Source organism: Stegastes partitus, unplaced genomic scaffold (genome assembly GCF_000690725.1).
Source record: "Stegastes partitus isolate 25-593 unplaced genomic scaffold, Stegastes_partitus-1.0.2 Scaffold44, whole genome shotgun sequence".
In the NCBI taxonomy this organism is placed as follows: Eukaryota; Metazoa; Chordata; class Actinopteri; family Pomacentridae; genus Stegastes; species Stegastes partitus.
The window spans coordinates 578398-603423 of NW_007577775.1; the positions used below are offsets into that span (position 1 = coordinate 578398).

Consider the following 25026-nt stretch of genomic DNA (forward strand, 5'->3'; position numbering starts at 1 on the left):
AAGAAAAATAGAATAATTGCAATATTTATATTACATTTCTGTTAATATTTCTGTGATGCTTGGATCCTTTTAAAACCGTAAGTGAAAGTGAAATATCATTTTATTTGCATTTTGTGTGGCTGTGCGCAGCGATTCTCTGAGCGAACAGCAGAGGGCAACGCCAACAATCTCTTCTCTGTTTTCCAAACTGGGCTACAGGTCATCGCCTTGATGCTTCACAAAGGATACCAGGAACAACACGCAGCCAGGCCTTCTGGACTGAAGGTACAAGCTGGCTGCACAGATTTATTTATTTATTTATTTATTTTGCACAATTCAACCAGTTTTTGGATGCAAAAATGTTCGTTTGCGTCCTCGCCCTAATAGACTTCTTTTTACACTCAGTCATGTGAGATCAGTTCTTATTTTTTTAGAGATGTAATTATAATAATTCTATGAAACAGTTGCTGCCATGTCAGTCACCTCCATGCGCTGTTTTCCTCTTTATCTCATTTTCAAATCTAAAATTTTAAATCAAGCATGAAGTTGGGCTCTTCTCCTTGAAACGCAAAGCAGCCCGCTCCATGTGTCCACTCTTATATCCTTGGCCTTGTCTGGGCCTGCAGTTACACTACTAGAAGTTGATAACAATCTCATGCAGCGAGACTTCGGGAAGCAGCGCGCAGCTCCCATTAGCAGCCCGATAATTTCACACAGGCCTCCGCGCAATATTACTGCGCACCTCTCCAAACGTCTTAATCACACCTTGACGAAAAAAAAAAAAACGCACACACTCACTGAGGATTTCTGAATTTTATTAGCCTACAAATTTCGCCACGGGCTGAATGCATTTTTTGGAATTACGCATTTCTGAATTTCCAAGCGTCAAGGTGGGGTTGATTTGCACGAAGGCTCACAGTTCAGATTTAAGAGTGAACTGATCGGTTATTTACCAGCAAGCGGTGAGAGGAGATCTGCAGCTGTGTGTCTGCAAAAATAACACATGAGAGATCCACTATTATTATTATCATCATCATCATTATTATTATGATTATTACTATTATTACTGATCTCTTTTGTCATGCCTGACCCAGAGATGGATAACCCTGGATGGCAGAGGCCACCTCAGAGCTGGACAGAGCGCTGTTATCTGCACTGATCGCCAGGTGCATCAGCTGAAAGAGAACAGCAGCTTCCACTGGAGACAATACACAAAAGAGCATGTGATGCTCCAAAAGACACACACAGCGTATCTGCAGTTTTGTTCTTACTAAAATATAGCAAATTTATCATAAATGCGCAGTGTTTTAAAAAATCCTGCATTAGGGTTTTTAGGTGAATTTCTGCTGCGTAATTTCCATTATTTTTGTCAGAATGCGCACGATTTAATGAAGCTGGAATGACATTAAAGTGCATTATTATTATTATTATTATTATTATTATTATTATTATTTGCTCTTGGGTGCCAGGCCACTTTTGTGCAGCACAGTGTTCCTCTCCTGTGCATGTGTGTTGTTATTGGACTGCGTGGAGCAGCACTGTACTCTGCTCCAATAGCATCCCAATGGCAGTGAATGGGGGAATGAAAAAAAGTGTAGCCATGCATGCAGGAGTGGGAGGATCTACTCGCTTCAATCTCGATCTCAGACTTTTGCAGCGACAGGGGCACAACCAACCAACCGTCTCTGTTACTTCCAAAGAGTTACTGCCGGGACATCTACATACACACTCTGCTATCTTTGGATTTGTTGTCAACTTTTACTTCTTTTTCCTTCTTCCTTTTTTTTTTTGCCGCAGACTGATATTCCGTGAAGACATTTTTTTTTTCTTCTCACACCAGCTTTTTTTCTTTCCCCCCTCTCTCTCTCTCTCTCTCCCGTCGGCTTGGGGTCGAGAAGATAAAGCTTCCTCGCTCCTCTGATCATAACAGGTGACTGTTCCGAGAGTGTTTTTATTGTTTGCTTTCTGTTTCTCCACGCTTCTCTGACGCATCAGGGATTTATATAGCCGGCTCATACACTGCCCCCTTTACCTTTTAACTAGTGCGAGCATCAGTGTTTTTCTACCTCCCCTCCACACTGTTCATCTAGATAAGTTTATTTCCCCCTGCTTCTTCTTTTTTTTTTTTTTTTTTTGTCTTCCTCCACCTCCGATCTGTGTGTCACACGGAGCTCAGACGCTTTCAACAGGTTTCCAGCTCCTCGCCTCCTTCGCTCGCTCCGCTCTCCAGACCAGCTTTTTTTTTTTTTTTTTGTGGTGGATTTTCTTGTCAAGTCTGACCGTATTCTTATGGATATTGCAACAGGTCTGGTGTCACTGGAGCGCCTCTCCGCGGGAGAACAGTCCGAGACGTGCATCATGCTGGACGGCATAAAAATTGAAGATCATCCCCTGCGATCGGGACAAGCCACGCTCGGAGTCATGCTCGGTGAGTCCTTCTGGGTTTTTGGTTTTGTTTTTTTTACTGTGTAGCTTTAAAAAATAATCTCTTTGCGTAAAACACTGCACTGTGATTCCTTATATTTTTGCATGCATGCTTTATTTTTTAAAATTCCCTAACATGATTACACCTTACAAATGAATAAAACAGCAATAAAAGCAGTTTTATTCTAATGCCAAGATGCAGACATGTGAGGTGATCTCATCATCTGCAGGCCTTATTGAATAGAGCATAGAATTAATTAGAAAACCTGCTTTTATTTTTTTTTTATTTAGTCTGATATTATATACTTTACTGGACTTGATTTAACTCCCAGTGTGTTCTGAGGTGGTTTTCAGCCCATTGCACTCCTTGATCCAGGCCTTCTCTCGCTCCTTTTCTTTCCTTGACGGGGGCCTCTGCCGTCTTTTGCAGGCTCTGAATGTCATCATAGATCGGTGTGTGAAGGATGCCAGCGTCCCATCTCCGACCGCTTCTTGATGAGAGTCAACGATTCCTCATGGCACGAAGAGTGTTTGCAGTGCACCGTGTGTCAACAGCCTCTCACCACCAGCTGTTACTTCAGAGAAAGGAAACTTTACTGCAAACACGACTACCAACAGTAAGGCTCTCTCTGCTTTCTCTCTTTCTCTTTCTGCATTTCTTTAGATGGTGGGTGGTGCAGAGATGTTTAAAAAAAAAAAAAAATGAAGGTGATGCTTTGGTTGACCTAGAGGCCTTCTCTCACACTGCTTCAGCCTTAAGATTCAATTCTACAAAACAAAAAAAGACCTGTTGCCGTTGCTTAGCCTGCAAAATATAAAAACAGAAAAAAATGGAGTTAAATCTCAGCTTTTATTTAGTAAAATAAAGCACTACATGAGTGTTTAAAGTGGCTGCAGCATTAGCGGCCGTGCATTATTGTCATACACCTGGATGTGTTATTGTCACACTGGCCCACGATATTTCCACTTTAGTCTGTGTGCAGTCACCGCATTTATGACAAAAAAAAATATATAAGACGTTGATTCCACTCAGGCCCGAGAATGCGCAGGCGTGCAGCCTCGACTTTCTTTTTTTTTTATTCCGCTCTCTGTCATACAAATTCAGTTTTCTGGTTGAATCATGTGGCCTTTTCCCATCACCATCAACCGCTGCACATTCACACAAAATATGGAAACCACCATTTCAGTAGTTTTTTTTTTACTCACACAGACTCACTGCGCGGTTTCAGTTTTTTTTTGTTTTTAACCCGATCAGAACGTTTTCATTTATTCTTTAAACCACTCGCCTTAAATTAACCTTAACTCTGAAATGTGTTTTCTGTATTTAGCTGTTGCAGTGTAATTTAAATTTTTGTTTATTCTATTAATGTTACAGATTATTTACGGTCGTAGCTGCTGATTTAATTTCATTAAATTTTGGTGTATCTTATTTTATTTGATATATTTTAGCACGCGGCTCTACAGTCATGGCAGCAATTTAACGAGAAATAACGAGAAATAAAACGCGCATTGAACTCCTCAGAAATCCAAACTTTACCTGCGAAGCGAAACTCCTAATTAAAAGTTCTGCCGTTTGCGCACGCGCGAGTCACGCGCACGCACAAACAAAATATAAATAACGCAGAAATAATCTTCAACTGTAAAAATGCAACTTTCACAATGTTCAAACCTCTGCAGCATTTAGAGTTTATTCTGGCCTAAAATAGTGTGATTAAATGCAGCTCTGCCGAATTCACCGCAACACAATGAATAAAATGCTGCATTATTCATTTTACAGGTGCTCATAATAATTCTATAAATTATAAATAAATGAAAATAACTCAGGAATTGCCTCCCTTTATTATTGTTTTATAGTAATATAAAATAATTTTATTTTGTAATTTAAACTTGTGAAAGGTGGTATTTAAAAAATACAAATTAAATAGTTACATTCTACCTTGTAAACATTTCAGCATGGCAGCCATTCACCTTGGATAAATTAGCAGATTGAATTAGTAAATTATTTCCTAAAATAAGCAGAGATGGCAGATAGTGTGGAGCAAACACTGAAGCTACAAGTATTAGGTGGGTTCCTGTTTGGCCGGCGAGGACCCTGGGGTGCCCTGTGTTTCTCATCGCATGAGCGCTTTTCATGCTTGTCACTAAATTTTCAGCTTTTTGTGTCCGGCCTTTTTAACAATTCTACTTCGATTACCGGCACATTATGGCTCTCTGCTAGATACCTTGCAAGCAACAAAGAGTTACATCTATTGCCATGCGTGCCATTCATCCAGCTTTGTGACAGGAGTGTAGTCGGCTGATAACAATGGAAAATTCATAGCAGTAACTAGGGGATACCAGAGTCACGGCGTCACGGCTCAGAGGTGGCTGGAAGTTGAGACAGTCCGGCGGAGAGGGGGGATCTCTTTCTCATGCCTGGTTTTAGCACTGTCCATTTGTACTTTTCTTTCTTTTTTTTTTTTTTTTTAAATGTCTTTGGTGTGTGTAAAGAAGAAGAAGACTGAGATTAAGAGACAGACATTCAGAGACAGACAGGATGTATCTGGCTGCCAAATAATACTCTTTCCTGGCATTTTGTTTCTGATATGCTCTTCAAGACCCATATTTGGACTATAACTGACCATTTCCCCCCCTTTTTTTTTTCTCCTCTCTCTGCTTTGAATGTTGTGAGCTTGTGTGGCAAGTCCAATCACTCCAGCCAAACACAACAACCTGCTGGGCGCCGTCCTTGCTCTCACACACTATTATTCATCACATCTTTTAATTCTTCCCACTTTTTTTTTTTTTTGTTTTAACCCCTCCCAGCCCAAGTTAGCGGGTGGGTCCTTCTTACGTCGACACAAGTATCCCCTTTTTTTTCTGTTGTTGTTTATTCCATTTGCATTGATGGGATACTTAAAGATGTAATTGGCACCTTTTTGACTTTTATGACACCCATTTAAGATGCATTTGTCAGCCCACAAACTGCTTTGGGCTGTGAAGAGCGCTCCTAGCCTTACAGAGGTCTACGTGCCTAATTACATTCCTACAGCAACTGATTCATGCCCCGTAATCAGCTCTCACTAGCTATAATAAATCAAGGAATTGGCAAGCAGTCTTTTTTCGCACCTTTGGAACAGGTTTAAGTGCAGACGGGGGAAAACAATTGTGTACTGTGTTATTAAAACTCCCACCAACACAGTTCAACACATCTCGCTCCATACAGTGCAATTGTATAGTAACAAGATTGGATTTTATTAGCCTTTTCCCCTTATGTTTGCCTTTTTTACGCCATGCAGCTGACCCGTGTTAATCATCCCTGTTTTGATTTGAAAAAGGTATTTTTTTGTGAATAAGGGATATTTTTGATAGCTGAAGATTTAGGTTCCAAAAGACCTCAAATGTACAGATATCAGACATCATTTCCAGAGGGAAAAAAAAAATCAAATGAATATATTTTAGAAGAGGAGAAATATAAACAGCAATATAGCGCTGACGTTCGCAAAGAATATTTCAGTGCAAGTTTGATAAAATTGAAGGCAAATAGACGGAGCTGTCAGTTGGACGAGAGCCGTAGCCGTAGAGGAGGAACAAGCTTGAACGAGACGGGCGGTATGTAAAAGGTAGAGTGGAATTACACCATTCCGAGAGAGTTTGTTGTGCCCTGGTGTTCGGAGGTCAATTATACATCATTAGAAAGAAGGAGATCTTTTCCCCAGAGGGACCTTTCCTCTAACCAAGCAGATGCTTTGAAAGGAGGCATGTAATAAGGCCTATCACTTGACCGAAGTGTTGGACAACACCCCTGTAATGGACTGCCTTGTTAGAAACTGCCATGGGCTCCATCTACAAAACATAACATTAACTAACTATATTATACACCATGCTGCCTGCTTTTGGGTCCTGCTGATGCATAAAAACCTTGCATTCCACAGTGGATTTTTTTTTCCACGCTCTATAAAGTTTTACTGTCTAGCAAAATGTTATTTTAGAATGTTTCATTTGTAACCTATCCAATACATCAGCATGCAGATTTTTCCAAATCTTCAAACTCACATGCTGTAAGCAAAATTATATTCAGGTCACGGTAGTACGAGTAGTAAAAAACACAGCAGTGATGAAGCCATAAAAGCAGAGCTCCCAGAACCTGTCTCACCTCCCATGTATGCTGGACGATCCCCCGGTGTGCTGAGAGGTGCTTTTTAGAACTGTTTGGAGTGCCCTCCTGTGAAATTGTTGTTTTTTAATTAGCTGTGCTTGGGACGCTGCAGCAGTGTGTGCCGGATAGATGCTGACGGCTGGGTTTCTGTGTTAGCTCACCCAGTGTGTGTGTTTTACTCACTCTAGGACACTCCCGCATGGCCTGGCACTTTGCGAACACTCATACCCTAACCAAAAAAAAAAAAAAAAAAAAAGAAACACCAGGATGTACTTTGTGTTGTCAACCCAGCTGGGTAGTTTTGCAGTTAATTAAAGACTGTCCTCAATCCTGCCGAAGTATTTCAGAGACAGCTCTGTAGGCAGGTCTGTGGGTGTACGTTCCTTTGTGGAGGACTTTTTAACTTTCAGCTATACTTTTTTTAATTTTATATTTTTTTTAATTCTCCCTAAAAAGGATAAAAATGTGTCTTTAGCCACTGCTCTTGGATAAATAAAAGAGGACCTCTACAGAGAGACAAATCTAATGTTAGAAACACAAAGCCGGATAATATTGCTTCAGCTTGCTGGGATTTTTAGTGCTCGGCAAGGAGCTAGCTGAAGCTGGCCCCGTTCCTCTGTAAGGAAGTATTGGGTTCTATGTCAACATGGCTCGGCCTGTCCCAGCAGCATACTAGGATGCATCATCTGTCATCTCATGGTTTGCTAACTGTGCCCCCCACCCGACACATTTAGACCCATTAAAAGACCTGTTGGGCTGTATTTATTTGCATCACTAGCCACATCTTGGATTCTCTGTGTTTTCCCCTCTCGCTTCCCTTAAACAGCTTCTTTGAGTGATTTCTAAATTAACTGTTGTCTGTGTGAAGAGTGCTATTATAAATTTTTTACTACGGCTACATCCGTAAAAGGATTAGTAGTCAGCTGTGTGTATTTTCATAATGCTTTTGTGTGATGTTGTCGGTAAATCTCAGGTATTATATTATTAAATCAGGTGATTTCATTAAGATTTGTGTTTATTAAGGCATTTCCGCTGTGCGTTTTAGCAGAAGTGATTGGGTGCAGAGTGTGTGGCAGGAGGTGCTGGGGGTGTGTAGTGTGTGTAGCAGCAGTTGGAACACAAAGCACTTTGCAGGACGCTATGGGAAGCCACAGAGGCTCAGCCACGGTAATGCCCATCACCACTTTAGAGGCCAGACTGGTGGCGAGGGATGTGGAAAGAGGTCTCTGTGGCTTTGTGTGGGGGAGCTGTTGTGCAGGGGAGGAGAAGGATCTGCAGAGGGATCTGCCTGGTGTGCTCACATTACACTGGATGATAGCAGAGGGGTGCAGAGGAACTCAAGCATGCAATTTGTTGGTAGCCACAATTTAACCTCATCTCCTAAAGCCGGCTGTTAGGCAGCCAGTGGGACATGTCAGTCAATCGGGAATGCTAATCAGTGACGGTAGAGAGAAAGCCCTCGGCTCGGCAACGCAGTGATTTTCATTACTGGCTCCGAGTCCTCGGGCCTTCAGGTTTATTTTCACAGCATGACAACTCTTCATAACAAAAAGCAAGGCAACCACAAACCATTAAATGCAATTTACAAATTAGATTTTGGCTAAATCTGTGAAATACTGTAATAGCCTTCTTAAAGTGGCCAGCCGAGGAATACACAAACTCAGCAAATGTTTTCAATTTTGATTTGCCAGATTACATGTTGAAATCAGGACAGTGAAAATTTTTTAGTGGTTGGATTTTTTTTTACTGCGCTGAAATTATTCATTTTGAATGCGTGTGCGTCGGTGACAGTGTAACAGTTCCTCATTTATTTCTGCACGTTTGTAGTATTTCTAATTACATTTCGGAGCTGTTTGTTTCATTTTGCTCCTATAGTTTGGAAATAGCCCACACTTGTTTCTTCAGGCAGCCCGCTCGAACGTGCTTGAGAAATTGAGACAAGGCCTCTGCTGCTGGCTCGCAGTATCGCTGCTGGCCCCAACTGTGTATATGTGATCCCACTCTGGAATGTTTTTCCAACACGTAGGCTTTTCACAGATACACTAGAGAGGACTGGCATCATAGTGGCAAGTGCTGCATTCAGACTGTTGTGTGCCCAAGGCTTACTCTCACACTCACGTCACACATTCTAGCTCTACATGGGAATGGGGCAGAGCAGTGTGTTTGTCTACATACACCCCAGGTTTTTGTGAGGGTGTGGGCGCATGTGTATGTACACTTGCTTCCCCTCTCTGCTCCTTTCTTTCTTTGTCTCGAATCTAAGCTCCTTCCAGTGCCACGCACTCACTCTCTGTGTTGTAAAGATACATTTCGGCGCCTCATCTCAGTTGCTACACGTCAAGTTTGGTTTGCCCGAATTGCAGCAGTGTAGATTTTTGTCACAGATGCGTCAAAACACATTTCTTTGTCCTTTTTTAACCCTTTTAATCTTCATCAAATGAGATTAGCCCCCAAATACCGGTATTCCTGCCCAAAGTGACTGACAGAGATTTGCACTTTTATCATTAAGTGTGACACTAAGCTGGTCGGAGCTTTGTCTTGAATGGAGGGTCTGACGGAAACGGGGGCTCCTAATCCTTTTATTTGTGTCAGGCCCAGAAAGAGGGAAGAATGGGGCCGGGGTGGGATGGGGCTGCAGAATGCCGTGGCCCTTAGTCCCCTCCAGACCCGGCCTCCACAGCCAAGTGAGCATGAGACTCATCTTATGTGGTCTATGCACTCGAGCAGACACAGACACACACACACACACACATCCACACACACACACAGACAAATATGTGCATCTACAGCACTGTATGTTTAAATGTTTGCACAAACGCATGCACGCAATCATAATTATACCATCTTATGTGCAAATGCACGCAGTATGTTCACCTACTTATGCACACAATCAGCGATAGACGCACACATGCACAGTCACGACAGAGTGTGTACCTGCTCACAGTCACAGCAGAGCTCGCGTCCGTCTATGAGTGCAATAGCAGGAGGTTCAGTCTAGGATGAGATTAATAAAGTTTGCCGGTTCCCTGGTCGAAGTCCAACGCAAGGCTTTTGTCTGCAGCTCACATCGGGTTGTGGGGCTTCAGCTCCTTTTGTGTGTGCACCCTTGTGGTAATCCATCTCCAGCGGGAGTCCCCTGGGGCACTTTATTTACTCATTCAACTGTTTGGAAGTCTGTTAGACTGCAGATCAGATGCAGTGAGACCAATGTGATTACTTTAACCAGCACTTGCAGATTCCTGCCCAGCATCTCCTCTCACCCTGAGCCGGTGTGCTCTGCAGGTGGGAGGGAAGGTCCACACTGGCTCATCCTTCTCTGCCTGTCCTGTTTACCAGCATGGTTTTATCGCCTGTCCAATATTCTCTGTTATGAATATACTGCATTAGGTATTGAGCCTCCTGTGCCCACACACTGTAGAGCTTATGATTCCTTTATTATCCTTGTGTATCTGAGTATGCTGTTGTTGTTGTTGTTGTTGTTGTTTTTTACTTGCATCTCAAAAATACAGGTTCCAAAAGTGGTAGTTTCCTGAATTTTTCACATTTGTTAGGTTTCTCTCACAGTACATCATAATTCAGCACCATAGCAAGTGTGTTGTCACAGTGTAAAAACTAACATCTATGTTTTATTGCAAACAATGAAATGGATTTGGTTATCCATCCATCAACATAAACCCAGAGCTATGTATTTGGGGCTAACCCCCATGTTAAACCACTGCAGGCTGTCAGGCTTTCTGAATTTACTCTCCATCTCTTCCCCTTGGCGTGGCTGGGGAATATGGTTGCGATCAGCTGCCAGGACCGGCATCTACAGCGAGAGCTCCCTAAACTGGCTGTTTAGAACCAGCCGCTGATTGGTGATGGCTGTCTTGGCAAGAAAAATAACCCCGTATGAAAACACTGCAGATTGGATTTCTATGCATCTGACTCACTCCCGTCCTCTCTGACCGGCCCCCCCACAGCAAGCCAGCATGATTTGTGCATGAGGTCCCGTGACCCATGGAAGCTTCAAAAAGCAGCGAGGGGAAATATTTGGATGATCCTGATGGGGGAGTGGAGACGTGGGAGGGAGGCAGAGATGATGGGGGCTTGGTAAGAGCAGGGCTAAGCGGTGTAAGGCAAGGCAGATGTGGAGAATCTGCAGTGCAGCCGCGATGACAGGGGGAGTGTGTGTGTGGAGAAGATGACTGCCCATTCTGAAATCCAAACCACCACCACCCCCCCACTTACCCAGGCACCCACCACCACCACCACAATCACTGCCCCTTAGGAGACAGACGCCATGTTCTGCATAAAAAGGTGTCAAATAGTAGAGGTAACTGTGCGCTGCGGGTTGGAAAGAGTTGCAATAGAAGAGGCATTTTATCATCAGGTACCATGCCATGATACTGATCGTCTGTACCCCACCCCCCTGCTGTACACCCCCGATCCCTTCTCCTCTCCCTTTACCTTTTCCTCTGCTGGCTGGATATTAATATTTCCCAGAAAGCTGCTACGATACATCTTCTTGGGAAATTCCACGTCTACAGAACACTGCAAAATGATCTGGTGTCTTTGAAAGGGATGGATAAGGGGATAAAACACCAAAATTTTTCAAAGTGTTTTTTGGTGCATATGTGATTTCAAAGTGCTGTCTGAAAGGAGATTTCTATATTGTTGCCTCGATTAGAAAAATGTGTTGCTGCAGGTGAAAGCCGCGTGCTTTTGCTCTATTCATCTAGATTTTCTCCCCTCGCCCATAGTATTGTCTGATTCAAACTCCTGGCCTCGTAGCACATTATTTATGCACAGAATTTGCCTCTGGGGGAAGCTCACTGGAAACCCCATTGAACAGAAATAGCTGTAGTAGGCTGAGGCTTGATGCAAACCCAAACTCAGCAGTTAAAAAAGCAAATCTGTGGTCTGAGGCAGCCCCAATCAGTCTTTGGCCTCTATGCTTGTCGCTGCCTCCTCCTGAGAGTGGGTGGGTTGACTGACCCCCTGGGTGTCCGTCTGCCTTAACGCTGGCCCCGCAGGCCCAGCATCACAGGGGAGAGCCGTCCCAGCCCCAGGCCGGAGTTGTGCTCTGAAACCAGAGACTCATAGTTGTGTTGTGATCCCAGCTGGAAAGACAGCTCTGGCTCTGAGCGGAGCCCTCTCGCAGCGTGCAGTCGGGGTCACCGGTGGCCTCTCAGCCTTCAGCGTTCATCACTTGGCTCTGCTTCTGCACAGCGCCGACCAGGACCGTATTATTTATGGACCCGCCGTCCTCGGTTCTTCTAAGGTTCTGTCTCGCAACAAATATCACAGAGCTTGAAGTTTTGATGAGGTCGTGTTATCAATTACATCCAGCTTGAAAAGTTAAACTACCCAAAATGTTAGGTCTGTCTGTGAAAGTCTCTGGATGAATGTTTCACATGACTCGCAGTGTCAGTAATATCAGTCTGTCAGTGGAAATACAATGGGCCCGTCATCTGTTATGTCCATGTTGGATGGTTTCACTCTTGAACTTTAATATGTAAAGTAACCAGAAAATCTGGTCTGAGGAAGAATGCCACTTTGAGGGTTTGTGGTGTAAAACGTGTCTTCGTGTCTGTGTTTTTGCAGTTCTTAATACAGCATGTTTATCTCTTGGTATCTGATAGGTTCCAGCTCGACTGTTCATTTAATCGTGTGTTTTTTGCATTCCTGTTCGAAAGTGCTTGCGTGTGTGCAGCTTTATTTGTGTGTGTGTGTGTAGCGTGCCCGCCTGCATGTGTGTAGTGGGTCTGTCACTCGGCCAAGCATTGGACATGCTGTTGGCAGGCGACACAGTCTGTGGATTCTCCTTTTGGTTGTGCTGCTCCGGAGGCAGAAAGCGGTGCGTGCCACCCAAACCACCAGCCACTCGCCCCCCTTCTCCATCATCAGCCGAGCAGCCCTCTCCCTGTTCTCCTTGCTCTCCTTTTCCAGGGCCCCAGAATCTGGGCTGTGGCCCGTGGATGAGTGCTACATCCTGGCTGTCAGCACAGGGGTTAGCTGGGGATTGGCCTGTGGTGGAAGTGCAGTATCAGGCCCTGTCTGTCAGCTCCTCGTTCCACTTCCTCCCGCCCCTCGGCGCGGGCTGCAGTCAGTGGCACAAACATACGTTGAGCTGTGACTGACTCAGATCTCTGGCTTGAAAATGAAAGGATCGCCCTCAGAATAGGCATATTCACAGCCATGCCAATGAAAAGGGGCTGTTTAAGTGCTCGGGTGTTGTGTTTTTAAACAGACCGCGAAAGCTTTGACAGATGGTTTACTATTTCACCCAGTATTTCATTTCAGGTACTTTTAACTGCTGCTTTCTGACTTCCGAGGAACAACCACTCACCCACAGCATGTATTTGCATACAGTTACAGCTCCACTGCAAGCATTTTTTTCTAGAAAGACCCAGTCCCATTAATCAATTTGATAAATGTTTACAAAATGTCACACTGGCTATTTTATATATCTTGTGGGTCATGTTTTTTCTGCCAAGATTCTGTCCATATACACGAGCCTATACCTTCACTCTTGCCTGTGGATCACATTATCTGATACACACAGGTACATACATGCTAACACACACATGGACACACATCTGCACAGCACATGGTTGCAGACAGGCCTACACATGTCAGAGGATTTGCGACTATAATCAGATTAATTGGTCCATCTCTCCTTGGAAACATCACATATACACATGAAGGCCTCTGGTAGCTTTCAGCTGGATGCTGCTTACACTAACCAGAAGCCAGGCAGCAGGCGCAGGGTCGGAGAGGTCACAGCACGCTCTCTGGCATCAGCATCTCTTTATGGCTTACATGTTAGAAAAATTATTACGGCACTTACAGCCCCATTCTGTCTGACAGAGGAGGAATTTCTATCGGTTTCTCTTGAGAGTTCCGACTTACTTAAGCTGCACTTTCTTTTAGTTAAATCTGACACAGAGAAAGTGTTTTTTCTTCACAACATCAACATGAAGGTTAGTGTTGCTTGGCAGAAGTCTCAACCGCTTCAAAGACAGTAGCAAAACATGCTTGGCCTTTGCGACGAATATTATAAGTACATTAACCATAATCCTTATTAACATTCTGCAAGCTGCATGCAGGTTCAGTGCTTCAGTACGCTGTGTATGTTTTTCTTGTCGCCCACAAGTATGTCTATGTGAGGGACTATCTACACACATGCTGCCATTCATGATTTTTTATAGGTTTTAGCCTCGCCACAATTTATACACACGAATAAGTAAAGCTCGCTGTCTCTCGCTCTGCTTTTCATATTTTACCATCTCCTACGAGCAACGTATACTCCTGTTTGCGTGTTTTTAGTCGTCGTTGTTATGTCTCGTGGGCAGCTGAGGGTCATCATTACTGGCAGAACACAGTGTGAAGAGTCATGTCATGGTGCTACAGAGTCGTGATCCATTGCCAGTCAAGCAGCCGTATGCGTGATTGTGGAGTAGCTTATCATCTGATAACATAGAATTAAAATTAGATTTTAAAACATGGGAAATGTTAAACGTTACAGCAGACAGCTCGTAGGAATGGATGTATGACCGAAACAGCTGACTTGTGTTTGAACAGCTGAAATAGGTAGTTAAAAGTAATGATGACTGGCTAAAATAGGTTCAAGTCTTGGATAAATGGTGTAAAAACTAGCAAAAAGAAATGGATAAATAGTTAGACTAGATAACCGTAATGGAGAAAAATGTAAAATAATAGCTAAATGACTAAAATGGTTGGTTAAATTATTGGAACATCCAACCGTTGCAACTCTGAGTGGTTTTGTACTAATACAGACTACACACTAATATGGCTATTTCTCTAGACAGATATATCGTTCTCCTTTTTTATTTTTTAATTTTCACATCAATGTTGTTTAGCAGAGTATCTCCACATACATGGGAATGCAAAAACAACTACAAACACGCCATTCCAGTCTACATCATGATATAATAAATACCAGTGAAGACTTTCGGTTTGTTTGTTCTGCAGATTTAAACCGCAGATGCTGTGGAGCAGGTACTATTGGACACAAAAGATGCTTTTGCGTGCCAGTGAAATGGTGCAGCTTTGCCAAATTTGGTTGTAAACTCGTTGCTACTAGAGCTACACAAACATAAGGAAACTGGCATATATCCGCCATTGTGCTGCTGTTTTAGCCACATGCTCATTGCACAAAGCAACAGTGGGCAAATTGAGGTGTAACATCATCGTTTGTGTTACATTTCCACATGGATGTATAAACTGGCATCACCAAACAGCTGCAATTTAGAAGGCATTCAAGAAAAAAATAAAAAACTCTGTTCGAGTGACAAGGCCGTAACAGAACTGATGTTAACACTGGCTACGCAATGAAAAAAATATATGATTTATACTTTTCTATCAATAAAGGTGGAGTCTGGTGGATGACTGTTAATATTGCCTTGTGAGTGACTTGCTAGAATAATGGATCGGTCCGAGCTTTTTCATCCGTTTCCCCAGTTACAGATCCAGGGCTTTACACAAACACCAAAGAACAGACAGCTAGCACACCATTGGGCGATATTTATTGAATCTGTCAGAAAATCAATGGGATAAGAATCACATACTCCACCTTTAATAGCTAAATAATACCCAGATTGAAATTAATTGAAATCAACACATTTAGAACATGACAGATTGTGTCAGGGGAGTTCATCTGACAGGGTTGTGTGGGTGCGTCTGACAAAAAAAATGTTAAAAACCGCTGCTTTACCGGTTAGAAATCTGATATTTATTCAGTTTTCCCCCAAAACTAATGGTAGAAAATGGCTGTATGAATTTATCTATATGTCATTTATCTTGTCTAGTTTCACATATAAGTGGCATGAGGCTTTACCAAATCACAGACCTTCATGTGGTGTTAGGTAAGCTGTCGATCACGAATACACAAAATGCCAAATGAATCTTCGCATACTCGCCTGTGATTGTCCAAATTTTCTGTCTGCCTGCTCTGCCTTTTTGCGGTTAAAGCCCACTCCGCTGGCACTTAAAATGAGCGAAACAAACCCATAAAAACGTATTTTGCAAATACTCTTTCGCCCAGCTCTGTTTTTTTCACACATTCTGGCGCTAATAAGCTCTGACACACCCTAAACAACCACCCTCTCAAAGAGTACGTCTAGTGTGGAGCGGCGGTTTGGTGTCCAGGGGAAGCCTGTGGTTCTGGAGCCAGTGAAGGAGTCGTGCCCTGCCGTCCCACAGAGATGACAGGAAGATAAGAAAGAGAGGTGGCCTCTCCGCACAAAAACATCCCACCAGGAACTAACCTAACCTGGGGTAAGGATGGAGGGCTTCAGGACTCGTGTCAAAATCTATCCTTACTGGAAGTAAAAATACACAGAAAAAAAACATTGGCTTCTTCATCAAAATGAGGATTCCTTGAACAATGTTGACTAGGACCGTTAGTCATCCGGAGGTCCATCAGAATATGCCGTAAGATGTTCTCGCGACCTCCGAATATCCATATCGAGTTTGTGCTACGACTGCATGCCTCTGTATGTCACAACTTTGGCTTCGTGACATGACTTCTCTTAACCAACAGCCACAGAAATAAAGGGGGAGAAAAACTAAGTACAAGCGACAGGCTCTTGGCAGACACAGCCTCTGCAGTTATAACTTAGAAAACCGCTTATAGTTTGCAATATTTGAGAAGGCGAAGTGAAAAGGTAGCCATTTCTCCTAGACGATGCGTAATGAGGGAACCGTAGGGAAGGAGAAACAGCGAGCGGTTTCTGGAAGCGGCACTAACACAGGGATCAGCAGCATTAAAAGAGATTTACACCCCCAGCTCTTAAACAGTTTTCTTTTGCTCCATGGTTCCTCTTTTACAGATATTTCAAGGAAGTAATAAACTGCACTGACAAGCGTTCGAGTGGCTTTGAAACATCCCTCATGGGCAACAGAGCTCCATCACTTCTATCACAGTGCCTCGGCTTTTGTGTCGTTCCGTGGAAGTCGGACTGTTTCTGTCGGTTAACAGCGTTTGGCCTCGGTTGGATGTTGCAATCACCTTGTTGCTGCGTATGTCAAAGAAATGTTGCTCGACTAACTATAACACGTCAAGCATTACGCTCTCCCCAAGGGTAAGTCGGTTCAGCCTTTATCTGGTTGTGAGGGGTGCTTGTGCCGTGTGGTTAGACTGTTTTTTCTTGACGGTTAAGTTCTTTTGAAGCTGTCTGCATGGTCCAGAATGAGGCCCTGCACAGTGTAAGATGTCATACTCCCACTGTGCTGACCAACATGCTCTGTGGGCCTTGATGTGCCCATAACATTTAATGGTACTTTGGCAAATGCTAATGGAAACTCTTACTTTGCCTAGTAATCACATTTCATTCCCTTCTCTCTGGTTGCTCTTTTTTTTTGATTTTTTTATTTACCATAATTATTCGTTTGCGTCTTCGATTATACTTGACTCATGGCTGAGAGAGAAGAGAAGGGGAAAAGAATGTGCATTATCTGCTAATTATTAAGATTAAGGGTGGGATAAATAAACCAGAACTAAAGGGGACATTTGGCTTGAGTAAGACATGGTTCCCCGTGTTCTGTTGCCCCACAGCAGAGCGTCCCTTTGGGTTTGACGCTGGGACTGACGAGGCACCGAGGAGGAGGAGGATTAGAGGGGAAGGTCATGCTGTGGCACATGCATATCTCAGTGTGGGATGAGGAAACATCTCGACCTCGCGCAGGTTCAAGAAGAAACAGCCTGCTTCTGATTAGTCACTCTGATCTGCAGTGATAAACAATTCCTGTGGTCTCCTGCTCACAGAGACATCACTGGCAACCACTGTGTGTTCACGGGTGGTTTGTGTGTTTGTACGTATGCTCAGACATGCAGGCTTTAAAGAGTGTGAGCATGCGTTTTTTGTGTGTTTAAAGCAAAATTAAGATCAGAATAATCAGTATTTTACAAAAAAAAAATCGCACGATTTTTTCATTTACATGGTTTGATGTGGACATCATTTATATTTGTGCAGGCTTGAAAAGGAATAATGTGATGTTCTTATGGTCTAGAATGACATCACAGTTGTAATTTGCAATCCAAAACATGAGGGTTTGCGGTGGTTTCGTTAACTACAGCAAGATAGTCACATGTTTCAATAGCAGAATAGATAAAAAAGGCACGCTTGATATCTTTTCATGCCAAATCTGTGGCTCGCAAGTCCAAAACCATAACCAGAGAATGATGGAGGAGTTTTAAAACATTTCACTCAGAGAGCGTGTTGTCCTCTTTGCCCTTGCTGGTAACTGGCAAGTTTATCTGTTGTTGTACTTCCGTGCAGATGCCTGGCATCGACTCTCAGGGTGATAAAAACGTCTTCAGGAGGTAAGTGTTTATGGTGAGGATCCATAAGGTTAGCAGGATCAAAGCGTTGCTGAAAGGACATTAAGCAAAGAAGCAGGAAAAATAAACAAAACAGTCAGTTAGTCATACAATCGGATTTATGACATCTAGAAACCATGTCAGGGAGAGGCAGATTTCTGTCAGGCGCTGCTTTATTGCTGTGAAAAACAGCCTCCAAGTCCAAAAAAACAGGCCAGTTAACTAAAAAGAACAATAGCAGCGAGGAAGGGAGGAAAGCATTTGAGATTTCACGCCACAAATATACAGTAGATCTTTTTTTGGCACTTTATATTGCTCTCGTGTTATTTTCTCTCTCTTGTCCGGGATTGAAATGAGGCGCTGATTGGATGAAAACTGTGTTTGACTTTTTTCATTCGCGGTGAATTTCTGGGTTTGTGGGGGGAAACGCTCAGCATCTCTCTCTGTCTGTCTTACGAGGAAAAGTATTTTAGCGTCAGACAGGAGCCTTGTGTGTGACTCAGCTTGGGCTCTTTCTGGTGTTCGTCGGCAGGGAACGGCTGATTGAGTTGACTGTTTTAGCTGGAAATGTTCACAGATGCCCCCCGAATCCCCCCCACCCCGCCCGCGCTTCAGTGCCAGATTACACTGAGGACTGACATTAATAAATATATTCCCCCTTTTTTTCTCTTTTATAGACTTTAGGGGAGTTAAATCATGCATTTGTTTTCTTATTGTGTGTTTACATGCAAACCAGATTTTTTTAAAGGCATTTGGCTGCTTTATGAGCACTTGGACATGTTTTTCTTGTGTTTTCTGTGGTAGCTTCTGCCTCGCTGTGTAGCCTGTCAGAGTCCTGAAGGAATGGGAGTGGTGTACCACCCGCGCCTGCCATTCCCGTCCTGCCCAGTCATTTGCTCACGGCTACAGCTTTAAGTGGGAATTATGACTGGGGAGATAAGTATGGAGATAAGCCGGTCCTTGCCTGCAAGATGTATGAGGTGTCTGGACATGGCGAGAGGTGCACCTGACCTGGAAATGAATGGTGTAAAGGTACAAGTGCAGCTCATGAACCTCCTTTTTCATATCGCCCCTGTCTTGTAAGCGCAACGCCCTCGATCATGACGGATATTAGAAGGTGCAGATGGTTGTGTTTTAGGTTAAACTAGGTTAAATAAGAGTAATTTGTGTATCATAGCAGTAAAGCTGTAGGGATTGTATGAAAATTATTGGTGAAGGGGGGGAGGTTTAAGCTTATGCTTCACCATTTTTAAAAAGAAAGCCTCGTGTGTTTTCATATTTTTATTAGAATCCTCCCATTGACTTAGGAAAAAATGCAGCACTCTCTATATCTTTTAATAACACCAAGAAAAAAGTGGTATGACTTGATTCTCCATAACTAAAAGAAACATTTTAGATGAGTGCCACAGCTTTAACATTTAGCTGTATATTAATGGAAGAATAATATAAACATCTGCTCCCCCTAAAATATCCTGAAAACAAATAAAATCATTTCTTTACAGTCCCAAAATTCTACATTAGTTTCCGTCGTAAAATGCGAAATCTTCACATTTAGTCACTTCAGCTGCTGCGTAAAATGCAGAAGGAATTCAGCGCTCATGTCCGAAAACGTTATTTCCTTCACCTGAATAACGAACAAATACACACTCGCAGAATTGGAGATTTCTTCGTCCTTTTTTCAGAAGAGAAAAAGTGATTAGGTTGCTGCTTCACCTAAGGTGTGTGGGAGAAACATTCCTCCTGCTTGGTATGTTAATTCACAGCTCCAGGGTCTGTACCAGCCTTCGCTCTTTGAAGTTTCTCTCGGCGTTGCCTTCTCTCCATCAGGTGAACTTGTGGCCTCTTAGCATTTTTATTTATTAGACAATCCCTCACATGTAAAAGATGATAAAGTTGACATGTTACAGGCAGTCGCCGCTTTCGCACACTGAGGAGAGTGCTTTGTTTAACACCCCAGCAAATTTGAGCTTTAAATTTGATGACACTTTACATGCCAGAGGAGCTTGCTCATTGGACGGCTGCCAAGACACTAAAGAGAAGCCAGACCAGATGATTATGATCTTACAGACACTGTCAGTGAGGCAAAGTACTTACAAGATAAATTTATATTTACCTATCTCCATCACTTTTTTTGTTTGTTTTTTTTGATTTGCAAATCCCTTCAATCCATTTGATTCATTTGTTGAAACTTGTTGTGTTCCAATGTGTAAAACACATTTAGATGGTTACCTACCTGGAACATTTACTCTCCTCTGCCAATATTGCTCCCCCTCTCTTCTTCTCTAAAACTCTCTTCTAAGAATCATTGTCAGGCAGCCAGCTAATGTCCTGAAAGGTCACCTGCTGCTATGATTGAAGCGAGTAGTGATGGTTTGACCCGCCGCACAAAGAGTTATAGGTGGTTGGTCAGCTTGTCAGTCAGGCTGGGTGGGTTTTTTAATCATTTCATCTTCGCTGGGGGGCTCTCCTGAGACCCCTGCAACGTTTAGCAGTCTGCGGCTCAGGACCCCGGGGCTCGTCTAAGCTCTGCCTGTATCCGAGCTGCCATTATTAGCTCTGCTCTCCAGAGCACGCCGCTCATCTCTCCCCTGAGAGGGCGGCTGAGAAATGAAGCGCGCTGGCTGGGCGCGGCAACGGAGGGCCAATAGCCCGACATGGAACAGTAATTACTCCATTGATATTCCTCACACAATAACACTGTCATCTCTCATTTGCATAACCTCGCTCGGCTCGCCACAGCAGATGAATGCATATGATCTTGTCAGGAGGCTGCGAGAGTTTAGATGGCGCGTGATTGGAGGGGTTTTTCACCTCCTTTTAGGTGCCAGTTTTGTTTCAAACACACAGGATAAACTGTTTGATTATGATTAAGTTAGCAGAATGAAAGAGGTAACCACCTTTCTGCCGTTCTGTATACACAGAGCTCCCCGGCTCAGCTGGCTTTGTGGTATTAGAATATAAACAACAAAATGGAGGGAGGAAGGCTGTGGTGTATCAGGTTTGTAACAGTGCGTGTGCACGTGTGAGGCTGCCTGAGAGAATGAGAGTGTGTTGAGGGGGTGGGGTGTCAGCCGATGTCATAGGGCCCTGTCTCAGTCCTTGGTTAATGGCCATTGGTCATAGGCTGTCTCCCCTTTATTTCTTTTGCTCTCCTGCTCTATCCTCCCAGGTCTCCCACTGGAGCAGCGCCCTCAGGCACCGCATCATTTATTGCTGTCAGGAGTCACAGTGGAGAGGAGGGGGAAGAGGGAGAGGGGAGGGCAGAGGAGGAGGGGGAGGAGGTGTGCAGGAGGAGGGGAGACAGGGAGGAAGATGTGCTGCAGAGAGAAGCCAATGGAGGCAATGGGGAGAGGCAGGCACGCTAGACTGTCAAATCTCAGCCGTTGAATATTTAATGGAGCCTGGAGTGTTTATTTAGTTAGCCTGTCGATTTTTACCGCTCTGTCAATAGCGGCTCCCGTGTAGCCTGCTGATGATCTTTAGTGTCTCTTCCCCCAGGAGAGGCCAGGCACTAAATGCAATTATGGATTTTCCTGCACCGCAATGTGTTTGATATTTTTACTGATCTAATTTGCAATCTGGTAGTTTATTGTTTGGCATTTTAGTGGCGCTCAAGTGGCGAGGCAAATTTGATTTCCCCTCATAATTCTTTATAACTTCATTAATGCTGTTAGCACATTGGCACAGATCTTAAATAAGAATCATCCCATGGATGAATGCATTCCTCATTTTATTGTCTCCATGCCCCATTCTTTTTTACTGATTCTAGTTCTAATTAAAAATCATCCTCGTGGTGTACTGTCTTTGTGAAATATGAAATCATAATCGAATTTGAATGGCTCCCTTCACAGAGTCTTGCGTATTCAACTGTATGCCCAAATCTGTTGTGGGCAGAAGAAAACAGAATCAAAACAGCTTTCTTTCAGTGGCATTCCGCATCTTCAGAGACAAATGAGGGTATTAGCCACAGAGCAACAAAAGTAACAGAGGCAAAATAATGTGGGTGATTGTCTCGGAGAGACAGTGCGGTTCCACGTGTTTCTGTAGAGCCGTAGGATTTCTCGCTCTGTGACGGATGTGTTAGTTAGAGGGGCAGCATTAGCCGTAATGCTGTTAGCATGTAGCTGTGTGAGTGATGTGCTAGTTAGATGCCCAGCAGTAGAGCTAATGGTGTTAGCGTGTTGAGCCTTCAGAGGGATGCAATCGGTTAGGCTGTGATGGATGAGTGTCGTGCTGCAGAGGCCTGCAAGCCTCCTCATTCGCCGGGCTGTCAGCTTCTTAAGTGGACGTGCACAATTAGCGCTGAAATCAGAGACTGCTTAATCTGATAGTAGGCTTAACATTCAGTAGGAAAAATGGCTCATCTAGCTGCTGGTGAGTGAATGATGGCCACTATAAAAAGAAGACTTAAAGCAGTGTAAGAGAGAAGGGGCTGATAAACATCTTTCTCATTCAGAATTCCTGCAAATGTACAGTAAGTAGTGCATTTCACCGAAACTTGGTCATGGTTGAGAAAGCAGTGACACAGGAGAGCTTTAAAGCACTTCACCCCGTTACACAACTTCCTCTCCTTTTCAAATCAGAAATAAAATTAGGCTTAGAAATGCTCTTGAAAAGATTTGAACGATCTGTCAGTACGGCTGTTCGTTGCCTTTGAGTGACAGACAGACGCTGTCATGTGTCAGAGGAAGCAGAACACACATTCCACTTCAGGGGTAATGAACAGGCCACATCTTACACTCAAACACTCTTAAGCACGGGACATATTCACGCATTACTGAGTTTCCAAAACAAACAGAGGAAATATCAAAGGCGGTGTAGCTCCGCCTTTATGATCTACTTTAGATCAACAAAACCTGTTCACACTTGGCTCGGCGGTGTGCACAGACACATAGCTGTCATTACTGGCCAGATTATCAGCTCCACTCGGCTGTTGCTGTGATGAAAGCAACCACAAATTATGTTATTTGTTAGATCATATTCAGTCTGTCTTGATCTGGTATTTAAAAAAATAACATCTTAAGAAGAAAAGCTGATTAAAAACAGTTTTTTTTTTGTTTTGTTTTGTCTTTTTTTTTAGTTAGAAAACTGTTATTTTTTCTTACATGTGACGTCTCGATCGTTCTTGAGTCGATCAGCTACTTACCCTGAGCAATACGATGTGGTTTTTTGGGGCATTTTTTTTAAGCTGAAAAATGTGAAATTGTGGTATGGGTTAAGTTTTCTTGTTAAGAGAATTTATTTATAGACAGCATGACAGTACCCTGCATGATTCTGTCTCTGTTAGCTACAAATTATCATCTTTTTTGATGATTAGCTGATTAATGACCCGTAGGGAGCTCTTTGTAGTATTAACATGTGTACTTTTTACGCATCTGTAAACACGTTGCTTTTATTAGCAGTAATGCCTGCGATTGCTGCTGTGAAAGCCCAGTTTCATCATGGGCTCTATTCTGTTATTTTGTTGTTAAGAAGCTCCTGACAGCAAAGATCCCTTCTCTAACTGAGCATTGTCATCAAATCCGCTGCAACTTTTCCCCTCTTGCATCACTCGTGGTTTCAGAAGAACACAGACCCTCTCGGCCAAACCCTAATGACATGAGCACACATGAGAGATGTTTCTACTCCAGCCGTGTATAAAATTCATGGTCCTTATCAGCTGAGATGAGACGGGGAAGCGAGGCTGAGGAGGATTTCTCTCGGAGCAGAAAATGTCATTTCTCCGTAATAGTTTATGATTCATCCTCCACCTTTGACTAAATAATGAGGAATGACAATTAGAGCGGGCCATGGGAGGAGAAATCAAAGGGCTGAGATTCCCCTTGGCAGAGTCAGGCATGTCTGAGTGTGCTCCCAGCAAACAGGATCCAGATGTCGAGGTTTGTGCTGCCATAGGCGGCTGCTGCTGCTGCTGCCACAGCCACACAACAGGGTCTTTCTGCCAGCTAGCCAGCCAATCTCTCAACCTCCATGCTTGCAAACATGACAGGAGACTCTCCCGGTGAGAGCTTGGGACCGAGGCCCCCACTCCAAATAAAAGAATTCCAGCTCACAGTCCTCACAGAGCCAAGGGCTGCAAAGTATCATTTCTTCATGCTGTGATTTATCTAACCCTCTGTTTGTGTCTCTATCCCCTCTTTGTCTTCCCTCGTCCCTCAGTTTGTGTCTCTCTCTGCTTTGCTGTGCATGCGTATGGCTGGCTGGTAAAAGGCAAAAAGAAAAATCTACTTATGGATGTAAACACACCCTCGGTAGGTGTAGTGTAGATGCAGGTTGTTGCAAAAGTGTTCTAAGAGTGCCAGCAGATATTAAATTGATTCATTTATTTGTGCTTTAATTGTACAACTTTTTACTTGTACAATTACAAAAAGAAGAAGTGCAGCCTGGAGATAGTGAATGATTTAATGTGTCTGATGGTGGACAGGAGGAGGGAGCGAAGTCAAGGGGTCGACCGTTGTCAGTCAGCGCTGTGGCTGAATCAATGGTCCGACGTGGCAGAGAAAAGGCCCGCAGAGCGCTATTGATATGTTTAACAAATTAGCCCTGATGACGGCAGGTGTGATTGTGAGCGCGGCTCTGGGGTCAGCTCGTCATATGGTGGCTAACAGACACGATATTGCTGCGTGTCCTGATCTCTCCATTCCCTCACAATGGCATTAGGGGCACCCCAGGGAAATAAAGAGTCCCACTCCCCTATCCCCAGTGCTCTTCAAATTAACTCCCCAGAAGGTTAAGCTCCCTGATTCATAATTATTCAAGCCCACCACTGCCGCCGCCACCGCCACCAGCCCTCTCCACATCCACTTCCCAGCCCCTCTCTTTCTCTCTGCCTCTCTCCCTGCCACTTCTCCTGAGTGGCACTTGGCTTTTTGTGGGAAAGCCCAGGAATTAGATTAACTAAGCCTGACCTGTGAACGCACAGCCAGATGACGGGAGCAGGATTGGACTTGATCTCTGCCTGTCTAGCTGTCTCTCTATTCAATCTAGCTGTCTGTCTCTCATATAGTGTGTTATTGCTTGTGAGCGTCCCTATGGATGAGACATTTTCAGCCGCAGCTATTCTGCAATTGCATATATGGCTCTCTGAGGAGCGGCCAGTGTCAAGAGTACATTTCACTTGCATGGACATGATTTGAATGATGCGAGGTGCGATTGGCCT

At 43.6% G+C, this 25026-nt stretch overlaps 1 protein-coding gene across 3 annotated transcripts in view; it reads left to right on the forward strand.

Moving 5' to 3' along the window:
- Nucleotides 1-209: 209 nt before the first annotated feature.
- The window catches only part of lmx1bb (LIM homeobox transcription factor 1, beta b), a 47501-nt gene continuing 22684 nt past the window's right edge, over nt 210-25026 (forward strand). Inside the window, exons 1-4 of one of the 3 annotated variants that reach the window (XM_008305992.1) lie at nt 210-264; nt 1878-1909; nt 2285-2407; nt 2834-3020. In XM_008305992.1, coding sequence (XP_008304214.1) covers nt 2338-2407; nt 2834-3020 — 257 coding nt within the window. In that variant the 5' untranslated portion in view covers nt 210-264; nt 1878-1909; nt 2285-2337. Of the gene's footprint in view, nt 265-1796; nt 1910-2239; nt 2408-2833; nt 3021-25026 lie in introns of those variants that run through there. The other 2 variants (XM_008305984.1, XM_008305979.1) reach the window with 2 other exon arrangements.